This window comes from Gobio gobio (genome assembly GCF_949357685.1).
Source record: "Gobio gobio genome assembly, chromosome: 25".
Classification (NCBI taxonomy): Eukaryota; Metazoa; Chordata; class Actinopteri; order Cypriniformes; family Gobionidae; genus Gobio; species Gobio gobio.
In genome coordinates, this window is record NC_137121.1 from 29187956 (window position 1) to 29209426 (window position 21471).

At 38.6% G+C, this 21471-nt stretch overlaps 1 protein-coding gene across 1 annotated transcript in view; it reads left to right on the forward strand.

The window, feature by feature from the left end:
• The window catches only part of tmem86a (transmembrane protein 86A), a 16857-nt gene extending 260 nt beyond the window's left edge, over positions 1-16597 (forward strand). The window contains exons 2-3 of the mRNA XM_079809888.1: positions 9229-9493; positions 10182-16597. Coding sequence (XP_079666014.1) covers positions 9229-9493; positions 10182-10609 — 693 coding nt within the window. The 3' untranslated portion in view covers positions 10610-16597. The remainder of the gene's footprint in view (positions 1-9228; positions 9494-10181) is intronic.
• The last annotated feature ends 4874 nt before the right edge of the window (positions 16598-21471 follow it).

Genomic DNA, 21471 nt, shown 5'->3' on the forward strand with positions numbered 1-21471 from the left:
TGCATTCATAAGTTTTTGAAGTGCTCATTTTAGCTTCCTAATCATCATTGCTTACCCCTATCAACCTCTTATTCCTTTTATATTCTTTATGTCATATATACATATAAACAATCTGCTTATGTAGTGAGTTGTTTTAAAGGATACCAATCTGCATACGCTGACATCACTGTTTGTTTTATATGGGCAATTGTGTCCATGCATCCTTGAGTCTGTTATCTTGGGAATAACAATGAGCACGTGATTATGTCCAGCATGCTCGTGTTTACTTTACCTCTACAAACCATGTGCTATATGATCACGAATCGCGCTGGTTTATTTATGCAAAGATTCCATTGATCTATAATTAAATTAGCGCTGTGCAATTCGCTGTGCATTTCCCCATTTCTCTGCTTTCATCTGCTTTCAAAGGGCTTATTCAACAGAAGCACTCGTGACAGACCTTTATTCCTCTTTCGCACGCATGCATTCTGACTTGGAAAAGAGAGTCAGAAATCCCAGTCCATGCTGTTTCTCTTGACATGATCTAGTTTGCTCTGTTTCAGCAAAACCTTTTGTTTAAAATGTCCCCTGTTTTTGTATGGTGTGTGACCAAATAAAGGCTATTTTTATGTTGTCAGGTTATTTTTCATAAAATGTGAAATAGGGGCAAGTTGGCACATATTGTTTTTAAAGGATTAGTTCACTTTAAAATGCAAATTACCCCATGATTTTCTCACCCTCGAGCTATTGTATATGAGTTTATATGAAGCAATCGGAGTTATATTAATACATTTCCTGATGTTTCCAAGCTTTATAATGGCAGTGACGGGGTCCATTGAGTTTGAAGTGCAAAAAAGTGCATCTATCCATTATAAAAGTATTCCATACGGTTCTGGGGGGTTAATAAAAGGCCTTCTGAAGCAGAGTGATGGGGTTTTGTAAGAAAAATATCCATATTTAACACGTTATAAAGTAAAATATCTAGCTTCCGCCGGATCGCCTTCCATATTCAACTTACACAGAAAGTGTAACGCCTCTTGCAGTTCAAAACACTTGCGCTACTTCTGATGTCATATATGTTACATCAGTTTTGCTTTTTTCGTAAATTGAATATGGAAGGCTGTCTATAATGTTTTAAATATGGATATTTTTCTTATAAAACCCCATCTCTTCGCTTCAGAAGGCCTTTATTAACCCCCCAGAGCCGTGTGGAGCACTTTTATGATGGATTGATGCACTTTTTTGCGCTTCAAACTCAATGGACCCGTCACTGCTATTATAAAGCTTGGATTAGTCAGGACATTTTTTTAATATAACTCTGATTGTGTTCATCAGAAAGAAGAAAGTCATATACACCTAGTATGGCTTGAGGGTGAGTAAATCATGGGGTAATTTTCATTTTAAAGTGAACTACTCCCTTAAGTGTGCAGTTTTATACAATGTATGGCCAAACAGTAGTTTGATATTTTTATATTTAACTTTTTATATACATTTCATAAATTGTTTTCGGGTTCATAGATGTTTTACTGTTTCATTTATTTTTCTGAAAAACATGTAATAAGCTGTTGGTTCTTATTGTGACAACTTACCCCTTGTAGGCCTGGGCTTCGATTAGGCCTCAGTTAAATTAGGACATTTAAAGGGTTAGTTCACCCAAAAATGAAAAGTCTGTCATTAATTACTTACCCTCATGTCGTTCGACACCCGTAAGACCTCCGTTCATATTCGGAACACAAATGAAGATATTTTTGTTGAAAGCTGATGGCTGAGAAATGCTTCAGATTGGCCTCCATTGGCATTCAGTACATTTACACTCACAAGACCCATAAAAGGCACTTAAAACGTCGTTACAAAGTCCATCTCACTACAGTGGCTCTACAATAATTTTACGATGCGACGACAATAGTTTTTGTGCGCAAAAAAAAAATAAAAATAACGCCTTTATCCAACTTGTTCTTGTCTTCCGTGTGTGCCTCCACGACGCATGCGCAAGAATATGACGCAGATCCGGCGTTCGGACACATGAGCCAGAAGCGATTTGTTTACAAGCAGAGGAAGACGCGCGTGTCTAAGCTGTTGAATTCTACATTGATCGTGCTTTAGGTCTCGGCGTAGTTCTCAAAATCGGGCTTAAGTGTGCATTTCATGGATTCCCGAACGCCGGAGGGTGAGTAATTAATGACAGAATTTTCATTTTTGGGTGAACTAACCCTTTAAGTAGCTTTCATAAACATGCCTTCAAAAAAAAACATTATTGGTGTGCATCTTGAGACAAAACAATGACATAATTGATTATGTCAGTGCAAGTTGCTATCAGTTAAAGGCGCAATATGTAAGATTTTTGAATGAAAATATCCAACTACCACTAGAACAGGGTGATATATTTTGTTGACTTGTGTGCTTACATTATCCCAAATGTTTCCAAGAATGTTTAAATCCAGAGAAATAAGCCGTTTTTACCAGGACACGGACCGTGTCCGTGCGTCGCCTATCATACTCTCAATATCCGGTTTTATATTGTAGAAACTTTAATATGTTATGTTTTTTAATTGGACAGGTGAGCAAATTTTTGGATACAGTCATCGACAGAAAACGAATGATTGTTATATAGCTCAACACAGTTAGTCTTATTGTTTAAATCTTGTTTTCTTGATTTACTGCGAGTACCATGTTTTACCATGACTAATATCGATCTAGCTCACTGCAGTGTGCAATAAGTGTCTCATAGTAGTAATAAAAGCTTCTCGAGATCAAGGCGTCATCAAGCTACGCCTTTGTTTTGAATAAGCGACCTCTAGCGGTGAAAAATTACATATTGTGGCTTCAAGACGGCTCAAATATACATTTTAATCTGCGACTAGGTTTAAGTAAATGTTGTGCTTGGTATAACGTGATTTGGACTACATTTTTCAGTAAATAGTCATTTAGGGGGACACATTTCTCCAAGTGATTTAACATACAATTATCGGGACAGTCCCACCAGCAAAATGGTTATAGTGAATGGATCGTTCTTTGTGAGGTTCACACCTACAACCTTTCATTTACCAGCCCAGATTAATAAGCACAAAGCTTTACCACCTCCATTTTCAAGAACTGCACCTCGGGTCTGCATTATAAAGAGAGTTCATGCTGTGTGAATCCCGTCTCTTCACATCAACTGGCTTGAAATTAGAAGTCTCTGTATTTCAGTGTGACCTTTCTCAGACTGCGGGGTACACCAGAATCTGATTAAAATATACGCTTGCTAACAATAGCCTTTTTCCACTTCCCCCACGGGCAAAGACTCAGGCTACAAATTCCAAGACTAAGCCAAGACCAACTGACATGGACTAAGAAGAGGATTAGGAAGAGAGCATTTTCCCCCCTTCGTGTTAATATAGGTCATTGTAGCCGTTGTGTGGTTACACATACTGTTATTATTGTTCATAGTTACTGATAAGGCCCGTTCACACCATAATCGATAACTATATTAGCATCCACACCGGTGGTCATCGTTCTGTTTATTCTATGCACGTGTCTGTCGCTTTAAATGCTCGAGCTTGTTACTTCTGGATGGATTCTGATTGGCTGTCAGTGTTTTTATCGTTCGTCAGCTGGATAAAATCGTTCTGAAAGTGATTCCGACAATATTGTTTTTCTGTGCCGTTATCGTTATAGCTGTGGTGTAAACTCTGATATTCTTTAATATTGAGAATGATTTTTAGCATCTTTATCGTATTCTTTATAGTTCTCATCCTTGGTGTGAACGGGCCTTTATGGTGTTGTTCTTGTGATATTACTTTTCTAAAGAACACGAACTACAACTTTCACCAATTTTCTGCAAATGTACAAAAAAATTCTATAGACTTATAGTGAAGGAGCAACCAAAGTCATAGAGACCATAATAGAGATTTGGGGCTGGGCTCTCTTGACCTAAACATCCACCTGGCAACCTCAGCCACCACTTAGCAACACCCTAGAAACTACCTAGCAACCTCCCAGAACATCATAGCAAAAACAAACCCTATATTTTCTTGAGAATAGGATTGTAATTTTAGTAGTCAGTACCAAAATACCAGTCAAATTTCTCGGTTCTCGGTACCAATTTCAATACTATAGCAAAAACTATTGTAACTATTTTGTTGAAAATTAAATATAATAAATAAATGAATTAGTTATTTTTTATGAAAAGGTGTCAAAATGTTTAACCTTTAGGGGTAGCTACAAATGCTTGCCACTGGGGCAGTATACCCCTTAAAAGGACATAGTTGTACCCTTTTTACCACAAGAAGGTTCATAGTAGTACCTTAAGGTACATATTTGTACTCTAGGGTCTTACAAAGATGTCCTTTTAAGGGTACTGCCCTTTAAGCTTTTGTACCCCTACAATTTTGAAACCCTTTTTCTCTCTGTGAAATGAATAAAAAACACTGAAACAAATGACAGGTAACAGAACAAGTGGCAAGTCTATCGCACAGATCTATTTTGACATTAGATTTTTTTTTGTCTCATTGCAGTTTCAGATTTAATCTCATTTTAATACAGTTGTCTCTCCCAAACCATGCAGTGTGTACTTGGCAGCATGAAAAATAAAACTTAATTCAAATTATGTATTGGGTTATACACAGAAAGCGAGCAAAGAGCGCTGCTTTTATGATCAATGAAGCTGATATCGCTTCAGTTCAGTTACAGCACAAGCCTACTGACTGAGTAAAAACTCCTGTTATAATCAAAAATCTGTCTATACTGCACACTAAGGGCCAGATTTACTAAACAGGGCAAATTAGCGTGAGAGGGCAATTCCAAAAAAACACAGATGGGAGTGGAAAGTTCACTTGTGTGATCTACTGACAACGCACAAATTAAAGAACACAGATGCAGCCGGATCATTTCCAAAGTGACCAACACAATATAGTTAGCGTCTGGTTTAAGACGTGCTTTTTTTGGGTGGTAAATAATGGCGCAAACACCAGTAAATTGACGAGCGTAAACCTTAGTAAATCACCTTGCGTGATTCATTTAAATACTCTCCTCCCATAAATTTTGCATCTAAAAGGGAAACTCCTACAAATGCATATGCAATAAGGTCAGCCGCAAAAATAACTCCTGTCCACGCCTTTTCAGGGCTAATTTTTCACAGTGTGTCTTTAGTAAATCCTGACAGTCGTTTTTCAACGCCAAAAGAGGGCTTGCCCTGAAGCAAACTGTTAGTAAATCTGGCCCCAAATCTCTTATTTACATTGTCTTTATACTTTAAATTATTCGCGAGCAGAGCTCATGCTGAACAAACACTTGTGTGTTGAGCGGATTCTGACTAACTTAGGCCCCGTCCACACGAAGCCAGAACTTTCCCTATCCGATCTTTTTTTCCCCTCGTTTCAAGAAATATCTGCGTACACACGAGAGCATGAAAACGGCTCAAAATGATGTTGTATACATGCCAGGCCAGTATGTGGCACTGTAATTCTGCCACAGATATACACAAAAAACGGAGAAGAAGAGTTGTGGCTAGAAGGTGTACGGCAACAGTCGGAGGTGAGGTAAAATCTCACAATAAAATAACAATAAATAAATTTGCTACTTACCAGATGTGTTTTATTAACGCATACACCTACCCCAACCCTAAACATACCCTTACAATAATGCAAATACAGTAATTAAATTTCAAGATTTCAAGATTCAAGATTTCAAGAGTTTTATTTGTCACATACACAGTTATATACACAATATACAACTGGCAGTGAAATGTAAACAGGTCCGCTCCATGGACAGTGCAAATAACAGTTACAAGAACACAAGGGAAATTAAAATAGAAATAGAATAAAATTAGAATAAAAAGTATTAACATAAGTAGAGTTATAAATAAATCAAGTAAGATAAAAATAGGAAATAAGATAAAAATAAAAAAATAAAATAAAAATATAAAGTAAGTGGATATGATAAGTGAGATAAACTGTAGACTTAAAAATAAGTGGTTAACATAATATATATATATATTTATATATAGAGAAGTATGATGTGCATGCAATAGGTATAATTGCAAATCGGAGTATAATGTGCAAACAGGAGTATGATGTGCAAACAGGATTATTACAGGTTGTTACACAGTAACAATAGGAACGTAAAGTGCAGTGCAATGGCAGTATGTGAATGTTAATGTATAAACTGGATGTTTATGCGTGTGCGGGGTGAAGTGAAGTCACGTGACTGAGTTCAGGAGTCTGATGGCCTGGGGGAAGAAACTCCTCCTGAGTCTTTCAGTCTTTGCCATCAGGCTACGGAAGCGCTTACCAGATGGCAGCAGGGTGAAGTGAGAGTTTGCAGGGTGATTTATGTCTCTGATGATTTTGGTAGCTCTACCTCTGCAGCGTTTAAACAACGTAGTATTGATGTGCGCATGCCCAGTGCCCGTAGTTGTATCCCTTCTAGTCTTCCCCGCGCAGGACGTGGTGTGATGACATCACCGCTTCGCAAAATATACGGATTGGCTGTATACACGAAACCGCAAGGGTGTCGTTTTCAGATTTATCCACTTTAGAACCCGGTTTCAAAAAATAGCGGTTTCAGTCTCCCAAAACTCAGGATCCATGTGGACGAAACGCCAATACGATAAAAAATGTATACGTATAGAGTGATACGCGTCTCCGTGTGGACGGGCCCTTAAACGCCTCTGAATGGCCATTGCACCCACACGCTCAACAAGCATATCTGTGATTGGGTACTCAACACTGCAAAAACACGTTGTAAATAGAAACCTTTGATGCTCTTCGCAGAGCGCTCACACCATTTGAAAGTAGCGCCTATCAGTGGGTACCAAATTGACCGGGTACTCAATACACTGTAAAAAATGATTTGTTGACACAACTTGAATGGTCAAGTCATCTTGTTGCATTGACTCAGTTAAGTTTAGCCAACATTAGTAGTTAAGTTAACTCAACTTATATGTATTTGTTGAAATAACTTGCAGTAAATTGGGATATCGTACTGTATCAATTAATAAGCATTTAGATTTTTTTGTTAAGTCAACATAAAAACATATTGGTTGAACTTAATTTTTCATGTTTTCACAACTATTAACCAAGTTTAATTGACATAAAAAAGTAATTTTTCCTCAACATCACAACTTAACTTTTTGAGTTTACTAGACTTCGTTGAAGGTTGTACAACAAAAAAAATATTTGTACCAATTTCCCCTAGCTTTTTTTTGTTGACTCAACTTTTGTAAATAACAGTTATACGAACTGAAAATTGTAAAATGTTTAGTTGAGTCAACTTGACATTATTTGTTTTCTGGAGATATGCAACTATTCTGTAACAAATCTTTTGTAGTTGAGCCAATTGAAGAAATGTTGTCCATTGGAAACAGAAGTTGAATTTTTTATTGAAAATCATTCCCATTTTGGTGATGAGTGATTCCTTTGGCTGGGCAGTTAGCCTCTTTGTGTAAGTGTGTGGCCTTTGCAACAGTGTTTAGCAAAACACATAATTTGTTGCTAAGAAAGAAACCAACCAAGATGATTAAGTTTTCAGCCTCATAAACTCTAATAAATCAATAATCTTATTTCTGACCAACATTTTACAATATTATTTTACCAGCAAAACTTTGTTGCAGCAGATCAGACATTCTGAATTTAAAATACATTACGGGAAAAAAACACACAGACATCAAGAATCAGCATATGAATCTCAACAATGACGACTGCATTGTTGAGATTCATGTACTTGCCTCATGCCGCAATGCATGCTGGGAGCCAACAAAGTATTAAAATTATGGCCCCCAGCATGCATTGTTGCATGAAACATGTCAACATTGTTGAGATTCATATGCTGATTCTTGATGTCTGTGTTTTTGTCTAAAAAAAAAAATTCCCATATACTTCATAGTATTTAAATATCAGAATTGAAATTCAGAATGACTGATCTGCTGCATAAAACTTTTGTTGGTAAATATAATATATTATTATTAAATAATCACTTTCAATCAGGAATAAAGTAGTAAACTACTCCACTTTATGCTGTTATCCATCACCTGATCATTGGTTACAGCTTTTTTTGCAAAAAATTAAGTGCTTTGTTAAACACTGTTACAAACTCACATGAAACGCCAAGAGTCAAACTGCCCAACAAAAGGAAACACTCATCACCAAAATGGTGACCAAACATTTTCAATAAAAAATTCTACATCTGAACCTGTTAATTCTTAATAAGATCTTCTGTTTCCAATAGACACAAATTGTTAACAACTTCAAATAAAACAGTATCTTCAATTCCCATCAAACGTCAAATATGACACACTATAAAAATCCATCTGTAGTCGTCAAATAAGATCTCCTTCATATTTTTTTCTCGCATCAGCAACTCGTGTCGTGATCTCGTCTTCTCGTGCAGAAAATGGCATGGCGTGTCTGGTTCAAATGCGTTTAAATAGTACGTCATGACGTAGAATTTCTGGCACATGCGCATGAGGCAGAAAATTGAAAGAACCTATATTTTGTTGCTATATGAACACGTTATTTTAAGTTTTCCATTTACCTTCAAGTTGAGGTTGTTATAACTCATCCTATTGTGTAGTGAGACACTGCAAGTTGACAGGACATGATTTTACTTGTCCACCTGACTAAAACTCAGAATCACTTTTTACAGTGTACTGGTGCAGAAAGAATGATACGTAATGTTTTTAACATTTAAGTATCAACTTGGTACCAAAGTACCAGTACTTTTGAAAACCCTACTTGAGAATATGATAAAGTCCAGTTCAACATGTACAAGTTACACATCCGTTTCTGTACGAAATCTGCCCCCTCTTTGACGGCTTCATTTCAAGATTAAACTTGGTAAATTGTATTTATGACAGCTACTGCTCAATGTGGTGTGAAGTCTAGAATTCCAGTTTTGTTATGGGGAGGTTGTGCAATCATGGGTCACAAAAGGAGCGGTATGTTCTTAAAAAGTCAATATTTCATCCTGTAGGGAGTCGAAAGATGCCCAATTATTTCTGCCTTGTTTTCATGGGACAGTAAAACTTTGACTTATTTTTCTTGGGTTTGGTATCATTCTGAGATTTAGCAATTGTCATAGATTTTATTCATGATATCTCTCATTTCCAAGAAAACACATGGATCACATTTAACTTAAGTGCTTCTTGTTTAGTGTTTTTTATCATCTCCAATTGTTAAATGTAAGAGAAGCTCTCTGTCAGTCTTTCGGACTCACATGATGGTGTGTTTCACTTCCCATGAATGCAACTTCATTCTCTCTTTTGTCCTACAGGTCAAGAGCGAGGGTCCAAAGCTCGTTCCGTTCTTCAAAGCCACTTGCGTCTACTTTGTTCTGTGGCTGCCCACCTCGAGCCCGTCCTGGTACAGCGCCCTCATCAAATGCCTGCCTATCTTCTGTCTTTGGGTTTTTATGCTCGCTCATGGCATCAGCTTTTTAGGTGCCCACTCCAGTGCCAGGAAAATCCTGGCAGGACTTATTTTTTCATCTTTGGGTGACGCATTTCTCATCTGGCAAGAACAAGGCTACTTTAGTCACGGTGAGTTAATTCATTTGTGTTGCTTTGATTTGATTAGACAAGGATTAAGAGCAATTTTCTATGGGTGTTGATGAGAAGGGAAATATATATAATTCTGTTTATCAGAAGCTCTGTATCAATATAACATTGTATTGAACCTTTTTGCACTTCCAAATTATGGTTACATTAGTTCATGCAAACTGTGGTTTTATGCAAGTCTCAACTCTCAAGCAAGAAAGTTTTATGTCCCAACCCTGAACTATCATGCCCAAATTCAGCAGCTCTTGTACTGAGAAAGTAGTGTAGAGGTTGAATGTTTTTGTTTTAGGTCAGGGTTTAGGGTTGGGACAAACCATTCTGCCCAAAGATTCCCTTGGGAACCACAGAGTTACTCAAGTTTTCCTTTGGAACAAACAACAAGGTTATGATACCAAGACCAACATGGTTCTAGATATATCCTGTACACAAGATATTAGTGTTAAATTCTTTCATTCAGGGGTGTACAGTTGTACCTGGAGACCTTCCTGCAGAGTTTATCTTTAACCCTAAGTAATCACATCTGAACCCACTATTCAGGGTTTTCAGGATTACTCGAAAGTTCTAGCCTCGTGTTTGTAGCTCAACTCTGCAGGAAGAGGGCCCTCCAGGAGCAGGGTTGGACACCCCTGCTTTTATTGAATGCTCAATTCAATTGTATTTGCCTTGACAGGACTGCTAATGTTCGCCATCACCCACATTCTCTACTCTTCGGCCTTTGGGATGAAGCCCCTCAACTCGAGAGCAGGTCTGGTCATCGCTGTCATCTCCGGCCTCAGCTACACCCTTCTTTACCCATACCTCTCTGGTCCCTTTACCTACCTGGTGGCCGTTTACATCGCTCTCATCGGCTTCATGGGCTGGAGGGCCATCGCTGGAGTCCAGCTCACCAATGACCTCTGGACCTGGACGAAACTGTCAGCCTGCCTCGGAGCCGTCCTCTTCATGGTATCTGACCTCACCATTGCCGTCAACAAGTTCTGCTTCCCTGTGCCCCACTCTCGGGCCATCATAATGGCGACCTACTATGCTGCACAGATGTTGATCGCACTGTCGGCTGTGGAATGCCAAGACGTCGATGCGTCTTGGAAAAGAGCTTGAGAAACCGCACATTAACCAACCTTCCCCTGATGACTCAACAGCTGCACAGGTTTAAGTTCCACTTCCTGAAACCTCTGGTCCACCTACAGTTCCCCTGTCTGAGCATGACTGGGATATATTGGCTATAGTTGAGGAATCGCTAGTTTAAAACCTTGTAAGACCAGATCCTCTGGGGGAATTCTTGCTGGATTCATGTACAGGGTTTGATTGTCTTGGTCTTTAGCCTCTTGACTTAGTCAGGTCTCTTACCATAGTTCCTCGGTGTCACAATACTGCATTTGTTTCATACATTCCTCTAGTCGTACCACTATTTGGGTGTCAAGAGTTCTGGTTACTAGATCCTCAATATACCCTATTTCCTTACCTTAGTATCTTCTCCATTTCAACCCGAGACCACCCCAGTGTCTTCTCAGAGTCTCTGATATCTTGTCCACTTCAGATAGTCCTTGATGGCTTGTCCTGTGAACAAAGAGAGCGTCTTGAGGGACTAGTGTTCATCTGGAACCTACTTTCAGGCCTGGACCAGCAAACAAGACAAAGTGGTTCTGGTTTTTCTTAGGGGCTGGTTTCCCCGTCTCACCATAGATTTCCCAAACATAATCAGAGATTAGCATGAAAATCATTTCATACTAAAGCAGATATATTAGCCTAGTGCTGCTGTATTGAAAAGCAATGCACAATCTTTGCTGTGGTATTGTGAGGTATACTTTAATGCTTCTCATGTGTCACTGACACATTTTAAAGTGTTGATTTCAGTAGCGCACAAACCTCCATGCCTACATGTGCTGGAGTAGTTGTCTTGGCTCAAATTGGCCATCAAGCCCAAATGACTGCAGTGCTAACAATGTCCTTATCCTTCACTAAGATATGAAAACACAGGTCGAGACACTCATAAAAAGGGAAGGCGGTCTCTTGCGTTGAGGATCTTTTTCCTTGGGTTTCTGCCAAGTCAGCAGCATTGCTCAATACCTCTACCACAAGGAAACGGCAAATAAAAACAAGCTGTACTGTTAATTTTGCCTGTATAGTATCAGATAATGTTTGTAAAGAGGGCGTGATGTCAGGTGATACGCATGTATTGAGCTTCCAACCACTTTCATTTGTCTATTGCCAGTAGGAAGCATCTAACTCAAGGGAACGTGGGAAGCCCTGCAGTGGGAGAATATACATCTATGTCGTGTGCTTTAGATTAGGTATTTTATCTGTAAGCCAGTACTTTTTAAAAACAATTCTCACCCTTTTCTCATCTCATTCGCATCTATTCCTCCACCTGAAAATGTGTGAATATTTCACTGCGGGATTGAGTGGAGATACAGTGTTCTTCTTTTTCTTGTTTGCTGTATTAGCTGAATCACATGCTAGGGTGAATTTGTGATTATTCAATATCATGTTTGTAGTCATATTTCAATACAAATTTGAAAAAATATATTTTGCATAAAGAAAATGTCTATTTTAGGACCACGTAGGAGTTTTTGCATTATTTTAATGGCATTTTCGTGAGCGAAATGTGAAAAAAATAGCTGCCATTCCTGTAATGCACCCAGACGTTTTATTTTTGTTTATAATTCTTATTATTCTCAATGATGATTCTCATTCTCAATGAGAATTTACTGTGCTGACCCAATGTTTTTTTTTGCCGTCCAATTCTTTAGGGTTTAGGGTCCAACTCTCACTATTACCTACGACTTTTTCCTCAATAAACTCCTAATTACTGCTTATTAATAGTTAATAAGGTAGTTGTTACATTTCAGGGATTAAGGGATGATGCAGAATAAAGCATTAATATGTGCTTTATAAGTACTAATAAACAGCAAATATACTAGTAATATGCATGCTAATGAGCAACTAGTTGGGCCCTACACTAAAGTGTTACCTTTCTTTTCTTTATGGGACAACAACTACTAAAATCAAGTACTTTACGAATCCCATTATGTTAATGGTAATTAATTCATGTGATTAATTTGAGCTTAAATGAGATAATAAATATCAATTAATGAAAACTGGTACTAAACTAGGCTTCATTTTATTTATGCAAAATATTTAAATATAAATATTTGTTTTTTTTAAGACCTGGACATTTTTCTGACAGGCTTTGTGAGATTCTGCCATTTTCGCAATTAGCACATGTACTGTATTTATCATCAGTTGATTTAAACTGATCATTGTTTTATTCATAAATCTCAATAAGGGATCATCAGCTTGATCCTTCAATGATGCTAAATGAGGGAACCGTCAGCCATGATGGAAAATACTGCTTGGTCTGATATGTGCTCAGCTGTTGCACCCTCAGGTGGGAGTGGAAATGTGCTTTGAATGCAAACACAGCGGATCACTCAACAGTGGTCCATTTTATAGTGATATGGTATCCTCAACCTGGTCGTGTTGCAGGGGATAGCAGCATCCAGTGTGTTCAGCAAACAAAACATTGAACATTAGTGGACAAAAACATACATTCTTTGTAAGATTACATTTTAATTCAATGACTTTCATATCAAATTAGAAATTACATCTTCTCTTCTCTATGGCCTATATTGCATTCAGCAAACTGATACGCACATACTGTCGCTGTCAACACGCATTCACAGCTGAGCCCTCGAGAAACAGCGTGGCTCTTTTGACAAATATGCTTAATGCCAAGTTTCATAGGTTCCCTATTCAGGGGTCACACTGTCAGCAAAACGTTTCAGCATGGCTGAAAAACCATACATGATTTGCAAGGTCATCAAAACATCAGAGCCATTGTGTCCCACACTATGAATCCGTAATGTGTTGTGAAGGTCTGCGGCAGAACAACATTTTTAAGTGAAGTTATAATTGTTCGTATGATGGTTTTCATGAAAATTTCAGTTGAAAAGACCCCAGGTAATGATCGAGACGTTTTAGGGGCGAACACAGACTTTTCTAGTTAATTCTCATAGTAAATGTCATTGTTTGATGGTAGTTTAAATGCCTTTAGAAAATCAATATTCCTACTCTATGTTTAGCATTTCTTTTCTTCTGTGTTTACAGTCTGCCAGATGGTTAGAATTCGACCTCGCCTGGTCGCTTCCTTCTCTATTGTGTAAATGTGAACTCCGTAGAGGAGAACAGGTGCCTTCTGTTACCCTCACTGAAATGCTGTCTTTTGAGGAGTGTGGAGATAGTCACTGGCTCGGGGAAGATTTCCTTTCCATCTGGCTTTGCTTTAGCTTCCGACCTTATTTGAATGGCAGTGAGCGCGATCGTTTTACCCCCTCTGTCAGCACTCGGGTGTTTGATGCTTTTGTGTTGAGTCGAGGGGGATGAAACTGAATGCTGGGCGTTCAGTAGGTTCAGTTTTGATGACTGTGTTTAGGTATAGCAGTCCTGTTGTTGAAGATAATTAGGAATAACCCACTTGGTTCACCCTGTTGACGGATGTAAATATCTGCACTTTTCCATTTTATCTTTGTATAATTTTCCTGATTATTCTCTTTATGGGCTTGAGGCCTGAAACATACTCTACACAAATGCTGGATGCAATTACTAAAGTCGGATTTTATACAGAACTGCATTCTGAAATGTGTCAGGTGCATTCTCAGCGTCACCACAAAGGGTGCTATAAACTGTGGTCCTCTACGGTCAGGGTCAACACTTTTAAGAGCATCCTATGGAAGCTTGTTTACGCCACAGAAGTAAAACAATTTTTTTATTGGGACCCTTTTTATCTCACAATTCTGCGATAAACTCACAATTGCAAGAAAAGTCACATTTGTGAGATAAAAAGTAAGAATTGCTAGTGATAAAGTCAGAATTGTGAGATATAAAGCCAGAATTGTGAGTTAAAAGAATTGTGAGATATAAACTCGCAATTGCGAGAAAAAGGTAACAATTATGACAAAAAATCTGAATTGTGTAATATAAAGTCAGAATTGCGAGATATAAAGTCAGAATTGTGTGATATAAAGTCAGAATTGTGTGATATAAAGTCAGAATTGCGAGATATAAAGCCAGAATGGCGAGATATAAAGTCAGAATTGTGTGATATAAAGTCAGAATTGCGAGATATAAAGTCAGAATTGCGAGATATAAAGTCAGAATGGCGAGATATAAGGAATTGCGAGATATAAACTTGCAATTGCGAGAAATGTCACAATTTTGAGTTATAAAGTCAGAATTGTGAGATATAAACTTGCAATTGCAAGAAAAAAGTCGCAATTATCTTTTAAATTATTTTATTCTTCGGTGAAAACAAGCTTCCATGGCATCTTACTGAGTAATTTAGTAAAAATGTGTTAAATAAATGGCATTTTTATAGCTAGCTACTTGAATAAACCAAACTATAAATATTACTGAAACGATAACTATATTAGCATCCTCCCAATGGACGACAATGTTCTGTTTATTATAAGCGCAAACTGCTGTTGTCGTCTGTCACTTTAAATGCTTGAGCTCTTTAAAAGTGGATTCTGATTGACTGTCAATGTTTTTATCATTCATCAGCTGAAAAAAATCACTCTGAAAGTGTTTGCAAATGACTTTGCTATTCCCATAGAATGATTATTAAAACGTTATAGTTATCGTCCTTGGTGTGAGCGGGCCTTAATAACACATCTGCACTTGCACACAGTATATTTCTGGCCTTACGGTGGTGGTCAGTACAGTTTCATACCCTGTGAATGAAGTTCTCAATGATTCACAATTTTCAATCTTTAATTCATATTCTGTCGTTTTGCATCATAGGGCACTTTTAAAATACTCCCTTTCATATTATTGTTGCAGGGTTTTTTTCCCCACTAATATAAAAGCTTTGTTCCTAAACCTAGTGAGCTACCATGCTGTCTTATTCAGCAGCTGCGTTCTCTGATGTTAGACTGAACATCAGTGACTGACAGGAGTCTCGTTTTAGCATGTTGCTAAGCTAACGCAATAGCATGTCACGATGCTCACAATAGACCTTTCTTTTATTTAACTAGTGTTTATCCATGTGTTTTCAGTATTGAGTGAAATCTAAGTATTTATAATTAACATTTCTTTTGACTCGTCCTCCATCTTGGATTGATTTTTTTTTTCTGGGATTGCATTCTCTGTAAAGGATACTTGCCATGCTGCGTTAGCTAAATGAGATTTCTTAGAATATGATGGAAGCATCTGTGATGCCTTGAAATGCTCTCTAGGTAGGTAGCTCACTAGATTTGAGTATTCAGACATTCGATTTGGGGGGGGGGGGTTCTTATTTATTCTGTTAGTTGTTGTTTTTGCTTTTAGCGCACCTTTTTTTTCTAAAATCTGCTGCAAACATTATCACAAAGTTTGCTTTATATTATTCTGTATTACCTCTGCCTTGAAGAGTGTAGTTTGCTGTTACTAACATCAATAATATAATCCAGGTTGATTCCATCTTTGATTGATTCATCAAGTCCAGTGTAATAACATTATTATTTACCATAACTGACTGTAAATACTGCCCAGTACTAAAAGCACATATTGCAAGTGTATTCATATGTTGGATAGCCTATCACATTTACAGTTTTAAGTACAAAGCATCTAAGGTAGACCAATATTGTAATAGAGTTTTTGGAATCGAATACTATATGTAAACATTTTATGAATATGCTGTATGTAAGGCAGTGACAATACTTTGGTAGTAAAAGCTGTGCGGTTGTGATTACAATCTTTAAAAATAAAAAAATAAATCATTGAGGAGGTTTATGGTCTGAAGTCTGTGAACAATATTACTAAATAAGGGAAACGCATATTTATTGGAGTACCTCTCTCTTGCTATATAGCCTATATCTATATATTTTTACAGTTGACCCTTAACATTGTGAAGTTACCATTATGTTGTGAACGAATGCTGTTATTTTTTGCTGGGTAGATGTGAGGTCTATTCAAATATTTTGCCTTATTGTTAATATCCAGTATGTTAATTCCTTTCGTTATTGTGTTAGAGGACCGTAGTGCTCCTTTACTATAGTGATACTGCTATGAATGTGATTCAGTCCAAGAAATAAATGCAACTGCAATGCAACTGAAAACATGTTTTTGTCTCATTATTGTCAATTGCTAGCCTAGAAATCTAGACGCACCCTAGCGGCAGCCAGGGTAGTCTAGCAACTCTCCGTTGGCTTGCGAGCTGGACAAACCAAACTCTGGTCAGGCCAATCACATCGTGTATAGAGTGGGTGGGCGGGCTTAACAACGAAGGTAGAGTTGAGGCTGTTCCGCGTGCTACTCGTAAACAAAGAAGCTGGCGAATAGCGGTCTTTCGAATCGGCTTAGGCCGCGACTCTGGAAGACTTGGAGTTGAGCTTTTCTTTGAGAAAAGAACAAAGAACGGAAGTCATTCTTAAGAAAGGAAGATGTGTTCTGAGTTTTGCCGACCGGATACGGCGCAAGTTTAATCTATCAGCTCTGCTACTAGCTCTACTAGCTCTGCTTCACCTTCTTCATTGCTCTGTTTGGTTGTAGCTCTATCCTATTGCGTGAAGAGGGAATTTGAAAGAAAAGCGTTCATCCCGCCCCTGGGATTGAGCCCTGCTAATGGTGTGTTCCCAGACCCAACATCTTGATGTGGGTCTGGTTTGTCAGGCTAGTCAATTGCAACTTGCAGATGATAAATTCTTAAAGGGACAGTAATGCAAGTTACGTAATCAGATTGAATTTTTCAAATGATAAGAAAAGTATAATGTTACTTTTAAATTTACAACAAAATATCTGAATTACTTTTTCAAATAAGTCATGAAAGCTACTTAGTTTTCCCATTTATTGACTGACAGCTCTCCTGTCCCCATGTTGAGAGAAATCATGAGTGCAGAGGCGTTGTGTGCACTGTGTCAACATTATGTTATTGTAGATATAGACTAAATGTGAACATGCATTTACTCATCTCACTTGTGCAAAAACGTATTCAGTATTCCTCAAAATGAATAAAAACAGTGAAATGCAAACTAAGAATATTACGCAAACCTGCAATAATTAAATATGTTAAATTATACAAATATACGTTGTATTTAATCTCACTTTATTAACCAATGTCTTTGCTGCTGATCCAGTAAATAAACATCACATTTGTTTTACATTAATTTAAGAAAGAGTGTTGAACTTTCCTGCATCCTATTCTTCTGCGATCCAGAACAGCAGCACAGATGATGGTTTGTTTGAGCTGCGCCCTCTACTGTACAGGTGTGCATTCACATTACCTTCAGCCTGAGGCTTATTAATTTCACTTTTGGGCCCTGTTTAAACCTGGTGTCTTAATCCCTCTCTTTTGTCCACTTTTAAACACTTCTGTCCTGATTTCTTCAAGGGGAGGGTCTATGGGCAGGTAATATAGGGGATTTTTCAGATCTTTCGATCTAATGTACGAAATAAACAACAGAAAAACATACAGAGAGCATTAGCTTTCGTTTCTGCTCTGATTGCCGCATGACTGTGAGTGTGTGTTAGAAATCAGGAATGCTGAGAGAAACTTGGTGCTTGGTACGTTTATCGTCTTCAAACCAAACTTGGGTCTTCAGCCGACAATGTTTAAATCCCGTCGGGCACACTTCCCATAATGTTTATGTGTTAGGTCAGTAGACAGAGAGTAGGAGATCTTTTGTGGCTATTCGAACGCATCGGACCACATGAGCGTTTGCACTGCGAAAGCAATCAGGTCGAATGCGTTTTTGACTACCTCTGGAAGTGAAAAAACTCGAAACATTTTGGACCCCAATAGGGGCTTTCGCACTGAATAGTTCTAGGAACTAACCACCAGGGAGGTTCCCAGAGAACTAATTCCCCCACATGCCATTTTCCTGGTTGCATTCGCACTGGCAATTGGAACTCTAAAGCGGCTGATAGCGCCAGCGGCGTCTTATTATTAACCATTCGGCGTATACTAACGTCACTGGTCAAAATAACGACTTTATTCAACAAGTTCTTGTCTTCCGTCTGGGCCTCTGACGTGAACTCACAAAGCGCCATGACGCATGCCGAGAATATGACGCGCCGTATCTAAGCTGTTGAATTCTACACTGATTGTTCTTTAAGTCTTGGCGTACAGAAAACAGATGCATGGTAAATAGCTAGGCAGTGTAATACCTGATTAAAGTTAAAAAAAAAATTGCCAAACGTTACTTACGCAACATATAGTGTCCGTCATATTCTCGCGCATGCCCAGACGGAAGAGAAGAACTTGTTGAATAAAGTCGTTATTCCGATTTTTTGGCACACAAAAACTATTCTCGTCGCTTCATAAAGTTATTGTAGAACCACTGTAGTGAGATGGACTTCGTAACGACGTCTTTAGTACCTTTTATGGGTCTTGAGAGAGGATGTCATTGCTGCCAATGGAGGCCTTTCTGAGCCATCGGATTTCAACAAAAATATCTTCATTTTTGTTCTGAAGATGAACAAAGGTCTTAAGGGTGTCGAACGACATGAGGGTAAGTAATTAATGACAGAATTTTCATTTTTGGGTGAACTAACCATTTAACAGTGATATTAAAAGATTAAATTTAGTTTACACCTTTTTGATGATGCATAGCAGGTGAGTAGATGAGCCAAGAATATGAACACAACGCGTTTTCTTTATAATGGTTTTCGATGTGAAAAACAATGTTCATTTGCTTGCCTGTACAAAGTATGTAACATCAATAAGGTGTATATTGAATTTGGTCTTTCTTACTACATTAAAACTCACTACAAACCTGGTAAAAAGACTGTCGGGCATTGGAGGAAAGCCTTGTTTTGCCCTCCAGGTAGTGTGACGTCATGTGAAAACTATGAATTGTGCTGGGGTTGACTCTGAAGTAGGAGCTAATTTAGTGTTTGGGACCTCAACAGACTGAATAAAACAAAGACGTAATTCCTATTTTTGTCAAACGATTTATTCCTTTAAAGGCACAATATGTAAGTTTCGCCACTAGAGGTCACTTATTCAAAACAAAGGCGTAGCTTTATAATGCCGTGAAGGAGCATGGAATCATAGGAGTTGAAGTCTTGACTTCACTTCCACAGTCAATGGAAAGGAATCAGACGGACTCGGGCAGAAATCATGTTCATGAATGAGCGAAAGTATTAAAGTTTTATTAACGTTACCATGTATGAAGCAGAGCACGTTGAGAGCCGTGGGAGCGAATGCTAATGAGAGAGACCTATGTGAAATGCCGGTCTCTGAGCTTTTATTCTGCTTATGCTGCAGTCGCCGCTTCCGCTCTTTTCGTTGTGTATGTGGGGTAACGTAGCACTGTTTTACATGCTTAAAACAATCATACTAGGCTTCCGGTATGGCGTTGAGGTGAGTGGCCGTGTAGTTCGAGAGCTCCCAGACAATTTTGTTAATCTCCCCAGTATAACCTAGCTTTGCACCGTGTAATTAATTAATGAATATGGAGGGGGAGAAACAAAGAAAAGCCAGAGGCAAATTATCACAAAAACCTGAGAAAATTGAGAGACAAACAACGGAAAATGACGGCGGCAAAGACAACGCTGGCGAACACGAGGCCGCGGATAAAACGCAAATTTGCATCAGTGCTATATATTCTGAAATTAAGGCGATTCGATCTGACGTGAAGACAGAGCTAAACAACTTTAAAGAAACCTTCACCAGAGATTGGAAAACTGACTTGGCAAGTCTGGGAACGGACATCAACCTTAAACTTGACGAAATTGCCAAAGATCTTAAAGACACGGTGAATAGAGTGGAGGAGGCCGAGCACCGGGTGGCGGATTTGGAAGAATGGAGTACCGAAGCTAGAGACGTGATATGCCAAACACTTGATATTCAACAAAAAATGCAAGCAAAGCTGACAGATCTCAAAGCAAGATCACGACGAAATAATATACGCGTATACGGAATCCCGGAGGAGGCCGAAGGAGACAACATAATGGAGTTTATCGAAAGCTTCATCAAGATGGAATTGTCCCTCCCCGATGCCGAACTTGGGATACAGCGCTGTCACAGGGCGCTCGGCCCCAAGCCACCGCCAAGTGCGAATCCCCGAATGGTGGTTATCTACTTTCTCGAATATAGGATTAAAGAGATGGTCCTCCGTTCTGCATGGAAAAAGAGGGAAGTTTACATGAAAGGGAGACGTGTGTACTTTGACCAGGATTACCCCGCGGAGACCCAGAAGAAGAGGAAGGCATACACTCCTGTCAGGAAATTACTCAAAGAAAAGGGTCTCCGTTTCCACACACCACCCCCAGCCAAACTTCGGGTATTTTTTGAAGATGGTCCCATTGTTTACAACAGCGCTACGGAGGCGATGGAGGACCTTAAAAGGAGAGGACTGAGCTCGGCCAGCATCAGAGAAGATGACACCGTCGCATCAGCTTCAATGGATAAGCTGAGTAAAAGTTCCTGGGAAACAGCGGGCGCGAAGCCGCGACGCAACCGTGATGGACATCAAGAGAGGGCACGGAAAATACTCCAGGATTTCCGCCGAGACACCGGAGAGACTGTTGTACTCTTACGCAGGGTGAATTCAGAAAAACTGTCACATCCAAAATCAACATTGCTAAAATATAGCAGTTTAATAGAACAAGAGTTTTTGTAAGGTTATATCTTTATGTTCATTCTCAACGACTTGATTTTGGAGTTCCATCAATGTTTGATTTACATTATGGCTTGACAGACTCACAAATGAATAATGTTATGTCTGGGGGCTGAAGAGAACGCGTGCACTGAGTTATCATATCAGTTAGCACGGGGGAGGCCCTTCGTTAATCGAAGATTTTCCTTTCCAAATAGAAGTTACTTTAAAAGAAACTTTGATTATGGAAGTTGCTGTTTTTTACGATTATACTTTTTCCCTTACTTTTTTGTTCTGTGTTACTTGTGTTACAATGTTAAGGTCAATTGGGATTTACATTATGACAGTATGCCTTAAGATAAATGTCACAACAAGAATATAGAA